Source organism: Vulpes lagopus, chromosome 11, assembly GCF_018345385.1.
Source record: "Vulpes lagopus strain Blue_001 chromosome 11, ASM1834538v1, whole genome shotgun sequence".
Classification (NCBI taxonomy): domain Eukaryota; kingdom Metazoa; phylum Chordata; class Mammalia; order Carnivora; family Canidae; genus Vulpes; species Vulpes lagopus.
Genome location: NC_054834.1, coordinates 77,092,477 through 77,104,223, shown reverse-complemented (window position 1 = coordinate 77,104,223; position 11,747 = coordinate 77,092,477). Strand labels below are relative to the sequence as shown.

Here is an 11,747-nt window from a genome sequence, read left to right as displayed (position 1 = left end):
TTTCTCAGGAAACTTGAAGAACCTGACGCTTGATCACTGAAGACCTCTGATGGATTACTCTAGCCCTGGTGGCACTGTAGCTGGTTTCTTTTTTCATTCCTGTTCCCCTTTAAAAGCCCTGCCTGCAGGGAGATGGGACAGTGGTGTTTTAGGACATGACTCCACCGTCTTCTCAGTGAGCGGGCTTTCTCGAATAAAATCGCTTTCCTTGTCCCAACTCTTTGTCTCCCTCATCATATTGGCCTGTCGTGCAACAAGCGGGTGGGACCCAGGTTCAATCACAAGCCACAGCAATTCTATGTTTTGAGGTAGGTAATCACAGACCTTCCATTTAGAGTGACTGTTCAGTCTCCCTTTAAAAACTGTTTCTGGGGATCCCTGGGTGGCTCATCGGTTTAGTGCCTGCTTTTGGCCAAGGGCGTGATCCTGGAGTCCTGGGATCCCGTCCCACGTCGGGCTCCCTGCATGGAGCCTGCTTCTCCCTCTGCCTGTGTCTCTGCCTCTCTCTCTGTCTCTCATGAGTAAATAAGTAAAAAATCTTTTTTTTTTTTTTTAATAAGTAAAAAATCTTAAAAAACAAACTAACTAACAAACAAAACTGTTTCTGTGGTGCCTAGGTGGCTCACTTGGTTAAACATCTGAGTGTTGGCCTCAGATCAGGTCTTGGTCTCAGGATCCTGAGATTGAGCTTGGTGCTGGGCTCCACCCTGGGCCTAATGCTTACTTTACTAAGCAAAGTAGCTTTACACGGTATCGAAAAAGAAAGTGAAAGCAAAACCTTCAACTTCGATAAAAGTTGGTGCACAAGCAGCACACAGCAGACAGCACCATGACTGAGGTAAGCCTCCCTGACTTTCTACCTAGGGCTCTCCAGGGGTTGGGGGGCCCCCCTCCTATAAAGGCCTCAGTCTGGGTTCCTGGCCTTGGGCACAGTTAACTCCAAAGTTTGGAAAGGCTTCAGAAGGAGGTTCTGGAAAACTCTTTGTAGTTTAAAAGTTCCTCTTTAAAAGCCCCTGCTGGGCTGTGAGGGCTTTGGGTCCAGGGAGCCTCCTCGCTCCATCTGGCTCAGCCAGGGGCCCAAGGGCCTCAGGGGGTAGGAGCTGTTGGTGGCAGGGGGCTCTGTCCCCTGAGCTGGGAAGCATCTGGGGCGTGGGTGAAGGGCGGGGGGGTGGGGTCCCAGGACTTGGGAGGTGAGTGGATCCCCACTGGGCCTGGTTCCCTGGCTCCAGATGGACCTCGGCGCCTGCTCGGCTCTATCCTCCTCTCCATCTTGCTCCATGGCACTTGGCCTGCCCTGTGAAGTCGGCTTGATTCTCAGCTTTCTGGCGCGGACTCCCTTCCTGACCGCCATGGTGTCCAGATTCCCACACAGCCCAGGGAGGCCTAGGCAGGGCTCGGTGGCTGGTGTACAGCTGAAGGGGAACAAGTAGAATTCAGGCAATTCAGGGCAATGAGATCATTCCAGAAGAAGCGGCCTTTGTTGCCTGGGCAACCATCTCCTTATCCAGGCAGGGCCCAAGTTCACATTGTATCTGCTGTCAGCTACTATGCACATGGTGTCTGGGCTTGACCTTATCACAGGTGGAATCCAGAGTGCAAAACCCCCTTTTGATTCCAGCTTGGAGGCCACCCCTGGGCCTGCCGTGCCCTGGATGAGAGAGGGGAGGCCCTGGCCCTGGGTCCCAGCCCTGCTGGTCCTCCAGCCTCTCTTCCATGGAGATTCCCTTGGCCCCCATTCTAGGCCAGGCCCTCACTGGTTCCCAGAGAGGAAGGAGGCCAGAGGTACCACACAGGATCCCACCCCAGTGGAGCTCCAAACCCAGAAGAGGTGCAGGCAGGCAGGGGAAGTCCCAGCACAACATGATCTGTGCAGACAGGGTGGCTGCCCCAGGACCTGGGGACCCAGAGAGGGGCAGCTGAGCCAGGCTGGGCCTGATGGCAGCTTCTCAGAGAGGACTTTCTGGTGTGGGTGAGAAGAGGAGGGGAGCGGGTGTGGGTGAGAAGAGGAAGGGAGCTGGGTGGGGCAGAGACAGCCAGGTGTGCAGGGGAGCAGAGGCAGGAGCCAGCTGTGTGGTGAGAAGGGCAAGCCTGGCAGCCTGTGGAGCAGAGGGCAGGGAGGGTGAGGAGGGCCTGTGAGTGGCCCACAGAGCAAGCCCCATGCCCTGAGGCCAGATGTGCCCTGTGGGAAAACCACAGTGGGTCTTGGGGAGACCAGATGTGGGGGAGAAGGGACAGGAGGCCAGGATAGGAGTGGGGCCTGTGGTCAAGAGGCCTTAGAGTCAGGACACCTTGCTGGCTAAGTCAGAAAAACATGTGACCCTTGATCTCAGGGTCATGAGTTCAAGCCTCACATTGGGTATGGAGATTACTAGAATAAAGTAAAAAAAAAAAAAAAAAAAACAGGAAAAAGAGGGTGAGGGTCTCAGAAACAGGGATGGGGGCTGCCCTGAAACGAGTCACAGTGTGAGAGATGTTTGAGGAGGAGAATTAAGGAGAAACTCCCGGATTCTGCGTTGGTGGATGGATATTGGCACAAAGAAGAGGGCCGGGGTACACAGGCCCCAGGTCTCCCATGAGGTGGCCTGCAATCAGAGATAGAGGGTTGTGGGCTGAGAGCTGGCTCAGAAAGAGAAGAAATTGAAACATTCTCAAAGCAGAAGCTGTGGCAGCCTGGGGGGGAGGACACAAGCCCTCCATGTGCACGCTGTGTGACAGTCCCCATGGGTCCAGAGGCTAGCTGGCCCCACAGAGTCTCAGGTTTCCTTAGGATGCTGTCAGCTCCTGCCTCTCAGGTTGCCATCTCCGAGGGTGGGTGTCCTGAGGCTGGCGGGGACAGAGTCCAGGGAGGAACAGGTGCCTGTGTGGCCATGGACAACCAGGGCCAAGAGGTGGGATGAGGACCTGAATGTCAGTCTGAGAAGAGGAGAGAAGGTGGTGACTCCCCTGCCCGACTGCTGATGATGGGTTCGGGGCTCCCAATCTCAGTGAAGGGGTTTTCATGCAGGGAGTCACGTCAACACTCTCAGGAGCAGCCGTGCAATGAACCTGAACATGCACATTCACATCCTTCTCGGTGTGCCTATGAGTATCCACAACACACACACACACACACACACACACACACACACACACAATATGCAACACACACAGATATGCATGTAATCAGAACACAACACACATAGAACACACATGCACAACACGTACATATATATTCATATGTGCTACTGCACTGCAGCCCATACCACATGTACACAAGCACATACATGCATGATAATGTGGGCACACTGAACAAATCCCCACTCTCCTATTCCACAAGGTCCTTTTATCCAGACTTCAGCCCCCAGTTTGGGGAAGCTCTAAAAGTGACAGAAGGCTGAGGACCTCACAGAGGCCAGGAGTTCCTTCCCACTCCAGGCTCTCATCAGGTGATGAACATCAACAAGGAGGTCCCCAGGCCAAGCTGCAGGGTCCCAGGAGGGCTCTCAACTGTTACCTAGAGGCTTCCTACACCATCTTGGGTTTTTCTGTTGCAGTTTCATGAAGAACCCAAGCCTGGAGACCTGATTGAGATTTTCCGCATTGGCTATGAGCACTGGGCCATCTATGTGGGAGGCGGTTATGTGATCCATCTGACTCCTCCAAGTAAGAGCTGTTGGAAATATAATTTTTCAAAATATTTGTTACCAGATTGAGAATAATTGGAGGAAAGAGCTGAGCCAGGGAAACCAGAATTGGTTTCTCCCTGAGCAATGCTTGAGCAGATCCCATATCCATATCCCACTGCGTAATTGAGTGGGATCCCATAGATCCAGGGGCAGGGAAGTCAAACAGAATGCCCATTCCACGGACAGGAAGGGAATGAGAAGCCTTTGATTGCTGGGATCCAGCTCATGGGTCACTGGAGGTCACATCTTCAAGATGAAACCCCCAACACCCATATTTTGACTACCCAAATGGACATAATACGTACCTCGAAAGTTAAAAGGTGATGAAGTAATACATGGAAAGTAGCAGTGTGTGAAACACAGTCAATAGTAAAATAAATTTGTTCTCTTCGCGAAATGTATAAGCGCACAAAAATGAACAAATAGTAAATGTTTGACTATCACTGATCATAATGGCAAAATTTTTAAAGAACTAAGTGTTCAATAATAGGGCTTGGTCAAATAAACGATCTATATCCATGTGATGAAATTACAATGACATTGCCATAAGCAATCATGACATTCACTGACTTGAAAAAGTATTCACAGCTTGTTAAATAAAGATCTAGGAATCCTCCAATCACCTATGTGAAAAGACAAACAGTAACACTCCAGTAGTGCCCTCCCTTGCTCCTCTTTTTCATCCTGCCCCTCTTCTTTCCCTGTCTCACCTTCTCCTGCAACCCACCCCCCATGACCATGACCATATCTCTGACTCCAGGTGAGTACCCTGGGGCCGGCTCCAGCAGCGTCTTCTCTGTGCTGAGCAACAGAGCCGTGGTGAGACGGGACCGCCTGCAGGATGTGGTGGGGAACTGCAGCTATAGGGTCAACAATCACTTGGACCACAAATATACACCAAGGCCTGTGAATGAGATCATCTGCTCTGCAAAGCAGAAGATTGGTCAGGAGATGCCATACAGTCTTCTGAGCAGAAACTGTGAGCATTTTGTCACCAACCTGAGATATGGTGAACCCCACAGCAGGCAGGTAAGGCCGTCTGAGGTGATCCCTCTCCCTCCTGAATGTCTCCTGGGGTGTCCAAGCTGGGCAGCGAAAGGGGAGAATCATTATGACCCACATGCTGGAATCAAGATGTCTGAGCTCAAAACTTCAATCAGCTTCTGATCCACTGGGGGTCGTTGGACAGGTCACTCCCTCCCTGGGCCTCAGTTTCCCCACGTGTAGGAGGAGGAGTTGAATGGAGGACCTCGGGAGGCCTGCCAGTCTGACCTTCTAGGATCCTGCAGCTTGAATACCCACCCTAAAGGCAGCTCCTAATGCTCCCAAAGCGTGTTGGGAAAAGTCAGGGCCAAGCCAACCGCATAACAGGTCTCCTAAGGCCCCAGAGAGCTCTCAGCCAAGGGATGCTCAAGGTCACGAGCCTCTATCAGAGATAAGACTGTGTAAGACTATCATGTGTAAGACTCAAGGATATATTTATGGAAGATCTGGGGCTCAGCTCCACTCCCACCTCTTCAGTCTTCCATGTGTTGTCCCCAAAATGCACAGCTAGTTATTGGCAGAGGCAGGATTCCAACCCCAGCTGTCCTTCTCTAGAGTCTCTGCTCCTTACCGCTGTACAGCAGCAGGCCTAATAATTTAAAGTATCGCATCACTACTGCTCCTAGTTGGGCCATTTATCTGAGAACTCATAAAGAGCACCTCTGTGCCTGGCAGAGCCGGGTGCGGGGGATGCAGTGAAGAACAAGGCAAGTGACACAGGTGAGGTCCTTGCTCTTCCCGGAGTCACAGTAGTGACCTAGTTTGGGAGCAGTTCCTGGGCCACCTCACACTTGCTTCAAGGGCTCCCCAGTGGCCAGACAGGATGTCAGCCATCCGGGCTTCATCTTCTCATCCATTCCACTACTATCCCCAGGGACTTGTGTTCTTTAAATACTTGCAGGGCTCCAGGCCCAGGTGATTGGGTGGACAGAGGCTTCTGGATGAGATGAGGGTGAGGATGGGAGGACCAGGCTTGCGGAGGGAAACCAAGAATTTGGAGGTAGTTGGTGATGGGTGGCCTTTAGACCTCCAGGTGACGATGGTGAGTAGCAGTTGGACCTAGGAGTCTGTTGAGAGAGGAGCTGGGGCTGGAGGTAGAAGTTTCCATGCTGCAGTTCACAGTGCATAGTGAAGTCAAAGTATGCTCCCTTGGCCATGATGTCCAGAGGTCTCTCCTCAGCTTCTGCCAATCCCCCTCCCTCCCTGGGGGTATAGCCCAGACTGCAGAGCAGTTCCCAGGTTCAGGAGAGAGCTCTACTCTCCTGGGAAACCAAGCACAAACCCTCTTCCTTCCCCAATCTGAGTCAGGAACTAATGTGGTCACCCAGCAAACTCACACAAAAGGATCCCATCAGCCCAGACAAGCCTACCACTAAGAGGTCTTCACCACTAAGAGACTATAGGTCTCCCTGGAAATGGGGCCCCGAGGACTCAGCAAGTATCTTCCCTGGGAGAGAACTCTGGGCTGGCAGCTCAGAGGCAAAGAGAATTGGGTGTGACCTCCAGGCCCTTGGAAGAGAGGGAGAATCTGCCTGTACTTGCTGTGTGTGAATGCTGACCGTGGGTTCCTCACTTTCAGGTGACAAATGCCCTGATTGGAGGAGGGGCAACCCTGGGAATTGGCTTCATTGCTGTTCTTGGATACTCTCTTTTAAAGAGGCGATCCCAAAACCAGTGACAGCCTGAAGGAGCCACAAATCCTGCATCTGGGCACATCAATGGAGACTCCTCACGGCTCTTCTGTCTGCTGGACCCTTGCCCTCAGGCAACCTTGGTTCTGTTTCTCCCCTTCCCTCACTCACTGGCTGAAGGATGGGCTAATTGTATCAAAACCAAAGAATCAGTAAGTGTATCTTAAGAAAGGAATTCCATTATATTTTTATAGATTATGAGCAAAAAAGGAAGAAAGGAACATTAATTTGGCACCTGTTGGGTTCTCTCAGCAATTTCTAGCTGAGTGACCTTGGGAAGAGCTCTTGACTCTCAGAGCTTGGGTCCCACCTTCTGTGGGATTGGGGTAATGATCCATTTCTCAGTGATGTCATCAGGATTCAGTACGGTCATGTGGAAAGGACACTCCGTGATGTCTGGTGCCTGGCTGGTATCTGATGGGTTGTCTACATCTGTCCACCTAGACTAGCCATTGCTGTCAGGACACATGATTCCTTTTACTACTGGGGTGCCTAAAAACCAAACTCAACAACTGAATTTTGTCCCTCTGTAGCCACAACACCTGGTGCTTGAACCCCCAACCCCACATGTACATTTCCCAACATCTTCCCAAGGACCTCCCTCACTCAGTCCTCCTTTTAGCTTTCTTTGTCAACTCCAAGTCTGGTCCTCATCCTCTGTGAGTACCAGATGGAAATATATTGACTTTCCATGCCTAAATTGCATGGCTTGAAGTTCCCCCCTAGTTTGAATGCTGAAAATTAACCACCTCAATTTTTGGGCAGTGAAACTACTCTGTATGAGACTATAATGATGCATAGGCCCCATAACACATTTGTCCAGACCCACAGAATGTACAATGCTGAGAGTGGACCCAAACGAAACTGTGAACTTTGGGGGATAATGACACGTCCACGTGGGGTCATCAGTTGTAACAACAGTGGATGTTCCGCTGAGGGATGTAGGTAGTGGGGGAGGCTGTGCATGGTGTGAGCACAGGGTGTTCAGGAACTCTCTGTACCTTCTTCTCAACTCTGCTGTGAAGCTACAATGGCTCAAAAAAATAAAGTTTTTAAAACAAATTAGCCACCTTTGAATATCCCTCTGTTACCTTCCAACAAGCTCTCCAGGAGGTCTCAGAAGTGCCAAGTCCCCATGTTCTTGTGCCTCCTCAACCTGTCCCTGCCAGCAGCAACCCTACTGAATGGCCGCTCCATGTGACCATCCTCCACGGTGGTCACTACAGCCACTACCTCTCTGGCTTGAGGATGAGGGATGTTGCCCTCCTCTGGGCTGTACCTTCCCAGGCATGTGAAAGCTGGTGGGTCCCTGAATCCCCCAGCGTGACAGAAAACAGGCTACAACCAGTCATAAGACTTTCCTGAAAAGTCAAGGCTATCAGAAGGTTGAAGGTTAAAAGAGTGTCTTACACTTGCTACAACCAAAGGGGGCCCTGCTCTGATCCCCAGGCTGAACTATCAGCCTCCATTTGGGGGTTCCAGAAGTGTCCATGCCTGCCTCACGGTGGTCAGAGGGCCACGCTACCCTCCACAAAGGTGGGCACAAATGGAAGGCCAAGAGACGCAAAGGCTTTCTTACTTCTTGTTATCTGTGACTCCCCTTCCTGGAACTCATTTCATGTCAAGATCACTTGTCCCAGCATAATGGTCAGTCCAGGGTATGCGTAGCCGGCACCACCATGTCCCACCCCTGTTTGCAGTCTCAGATATCCCTGTATCTACCCTTGATGGCAATTCTCACCATGGTGAGACTTGGAACACTGATCCGTGAGGTTCTTTTACTAATATCCCTCTCTCTGTTAGAACTGCAGGGACCCCAAGAGGTAGTCCTGTCAGAGCTTGTCACACTGGGACCCCAGCATTCATCACAATGCCTGGCTTACTGTGGGTGCTCCATAAAAACTTGTTTGCTTCATACATTCACTAATACATAGGAAAATACAACGATTATTCTCTGCGATTGTGAGAAAAACTTTGAAATGAAATAAAGTTGCAGCCCTCAATATAAAGTTTAATGCCCACTAGAAGCGTGTTGAGTTGCTGGAAAGTTTTAACATATGCTGGACGAGTTGTAGGCTCCTACCCTCTAGACTGACTTCCATGAATCAAATTCCACTAAAACGTGAAGATATATATAATTAATAAAAGCATAGTTTACTTGCATGTGAAAAGCTGACAAAATTGTGGCACTACCTCCAGACAACCCTTGGTCTCAGCACAACATTTTTTAGGGCTATAACTTGCTTCAGAGAATATGCATATCCACAGACTGTGTTTCAGTTCAAGGAAAGTTTAATAAGACTGATGAGTGCTGGAGAAACGAGAACCCTGGAGTCCACGTGGCATGACTCTGATTGTCCCTTAACAGCATTCTGTCACTTTTGTAAGACAGCATCTCTGTCCTCACTCTCAGTTGTGGAACAGCTGGCAGGACATAGGGAAGTCCCCCATGCTGCCCCTCCTGCCTCGTGGATGGCTGATGTTTTCCTCTGTGTGCAACCACGAGAATTTTCTAAAGGTGGCTGGGATCTGGAATGGCTGAGACATAGGAGGGCCAGGGAACTCTCCGGGCTGCCAGCCAGCTGGATGTACCACAAAGCCATTCTCCAGGGGAATGGCCCTGTGCCGCCCAGGGTGAGGGGACATGCTCAGGAGAGCCCCTTGCAGGGTGATGGCAGTGCTGAGAGCACCCAGCAGCCCTTAGGCAGTCCCTCTGCTGTGGGGAAGGGCCATTGTGCCACTTCACATAGCCGGTCACTAGACAGCTGCCCAGGTTATCACCAGACACTCCCATCATCTCTCTGTAGGGTTTGGGGGTAACGTCCCCTTATTCCCCACCTGTTTCTATCCTCCTATCCTGGTACCTGGAATTTGCCACAGTGAATTCGGTTGTTAGCCTTTGTCTCTCAGACAACATGTGCTTTCGATCTCTTTTGAAGCTGTTGGTATCTTAGTTCAAAATAGTCCTATGGTGACTTGCAGCTCTCTGGTAGGACCTGGAAGAAATGGGACTTAGCACGGGCTAAGTCTTGGTGTAAGGATATGTGTGAGGGTTGTGTAGCCTGGGACCAGGGCGGTTGTGGGGGAGGGAGGGTGTTCTTTGAAATGCATGGTCAGGGCGGGGAAGCAGTAGGGAGTCAGGAAAGAGGGATGCTAAAGAGAGAGGCAGAGGACTTGAAGATGAGCTCCCCAGTTCCCCCCCCCCCAGAACCCCTTGCATCCTACATGGCAGGAATGTCAGTCAGTCTTGTTCTGGGGGCTTCAGGAAGGCAAGGGAGTCAGAGGGCTCTGTGTCCACCCTTGGGGAGAGGCTGGTCGGGAAAGGAGGCAGGAGGCCAGGATTGTGAGGATCTCCTCCGCCCTTCCCCTCGGCCAGACCCTCACCGCAAATGTTGGCACCTCCAGCCTGCTCTCTCTATACCCTCTCTGTTTGCTTTGCTCTCTGGGCAGCTCTAGTGGACCTCCTTCCTTGAGGCTTTTCCAGAAAAGGGTCATCCTCAGTCCCTATGCACATTCTCCTGTTGCCTGAAAGACAAGAGAGGTTAGATTCCTCGCCAAGAACCCCCCAGGGACAACTGACTTTCGAATAGGAAAACTACAGCCCGGGGGCAGTAGGCTGGCACTCTGCCTGAAAGACTTCGGCTACGTAACTATCTTCATTTCTGATCTCCAGGTATGGTCTAACTTGCACACTGAGTATTGGAAATGGTTTATCCTTGGAAAAATTAAAGACGTGATCATGAGCCTAATAGGATAGAGATGACCTCTCATTGGTGAAAGGACTGCTTCTCATGACCCTCCCCACCCTTGCAGGAGCACAGTGCAGGAGAGAAGCCCGGGGCCTGTTACTTTAGGAATGGCCCCTGAACCTTGATCCCCAAACTGCTGGGACAGAGGGCAGTCCTAGCAGTCCTAGTCCCCATTCTGCTCTCAGGGCAGGCTGGTGACTGGCTCTGTGGCTCCTTGGTGAACACTCGTTTCATAAATGCCTAGGGGTGCCATGGAATTTGGTCTGAGATTTGCTTTCATTATAAGCTGAGGGTGAGGTCTGGGGAAGCAGCTAGCTAACAGGAAGGCATTCAGACATTTCCATGGTTACCAGGGGGTGCTAACTGAAACCTAAGAGCTGTGCAGGCAGGTGACAGCTCAGCTGATGTGCCACAGTGGGAGCCAGGGTACCGCTCCCAGGACTGGTGGTGTGGCCACAGCAGGCCCCTTACAGGTGCCAGGGTCCCTTCCCTTTCTTCACAGGGTAGGCCCTCCTCAAAGACTCGGGGTCTGGCCAGGTAAGGGGTGGCGGTGGAGGGACAGAGCCCTCTTGCTTCTCCCTTGCTGTTCCTGATGCCTTCTAATGAAATGGGCATTTGAGACATGACAAAAATAGAGTTAGAATCAAGTATTACATTTTCCAAAGAGCAGCAATAGGTTGGGAAATCACATCTTATGAATGATCTGGGAGCTCCAGCCTCTGATTCCAGTCAAGGAAGGTACCCTGGGTCCAGACCCAGGCTTCCAGCAGGTCTTGAGGGGCCCAGATTGGCCCCGGCTCCACCCGCTCCCCCACCCCACCCCGAGCTTCCCTGTAATCAGGGGTGCCAGCCTGGCCTGGCTCACCCTCACATCCCTCCCAGGGAAACTTACTCTGGGGCCAAGTGTGAGCCGTCCTTCAGGGGCTCCTGACAGCCCCTGACCCAACGGCAGCCTATCGGAAGTCTGAGCTGGTGCGGCACTGAGTCAACCACACCCTCAGGGACTGGACGTGGGGGCCCGAGGTTCCCTGGAAGCTGGGAGAGGTGGTGCTGAGATGACGGGAGAGGAGGGGCCACAGGAGAGGTGCAGTGTCAGAGACTCCGGGTCAGGGCAAGCCTTCGTGGAGAAGAAGCAGGAGCGCTGGGGGTAGAAGGGATGGAGGGGGGGGAGGATGATAAAGGCAGAGAGAGAGAGACCAATCATTCGTGGAAGGAAGACAAGCAGGCAGTAAGGGGACGATGGGACACCTTCCCTCACTGTGGTGTCCTCATGCTTGTGGCCCAGAACTCTTAGACATGGTTCAAGCCACTGAGGTCCCAGGCCCTGGCAGGCCCATGGTTCCCGTTCTTAGGCATCACAGGTGTGTCTCCCCTCCCCTTGGTGTATCCTCACACTGTGAAGAACACAGGCCTCCAGGGGCACCTTCTGGCTCAGTGGGTTAGGCTCCCACTCTTGGTTTCCACTCAGGTCATGACCTCGGGTGGTGAGATTGAGCCCCAGCCCCACTTTAGGCTATGACTGAATGTGCAGCCTGCTTAGGATTCTCTCTCCTTCATCTACTTTCCACTCCGTTCCCATGACCACCCCCGCCTCCGGT

The 11,747-nt window shown here is 51.9% G+C and overlaps 1 protein-coding gene across 1 annotated transcript; it reads left to right on the top strand.

Moving 5' to 3' along the window:
• Positions 1–703: 703 nt before the first annotated feature.
• Positions 704–7,465, top strand: PLAAT4 (phospholipase A and acyltransferase 4). The gene is made up of 4 exons (XM_041723646.1): positions 704–838; positions 3,534–3,642; positions 4,426–4,694; positions 6,289–7,465. Exons 1-4 carry the CDS (start codon positions 830–832, stop codon positions 6,385–6,387), a joined length of 486 nt encoding a protein of 161 aa, XP_041579580.1. The 5' UTR covers positions 704–829; the 3' UTR covers positions 6,388–7,465.
• Positions 7,466–11,747: the final 4,282 nt, after the last annotated feature.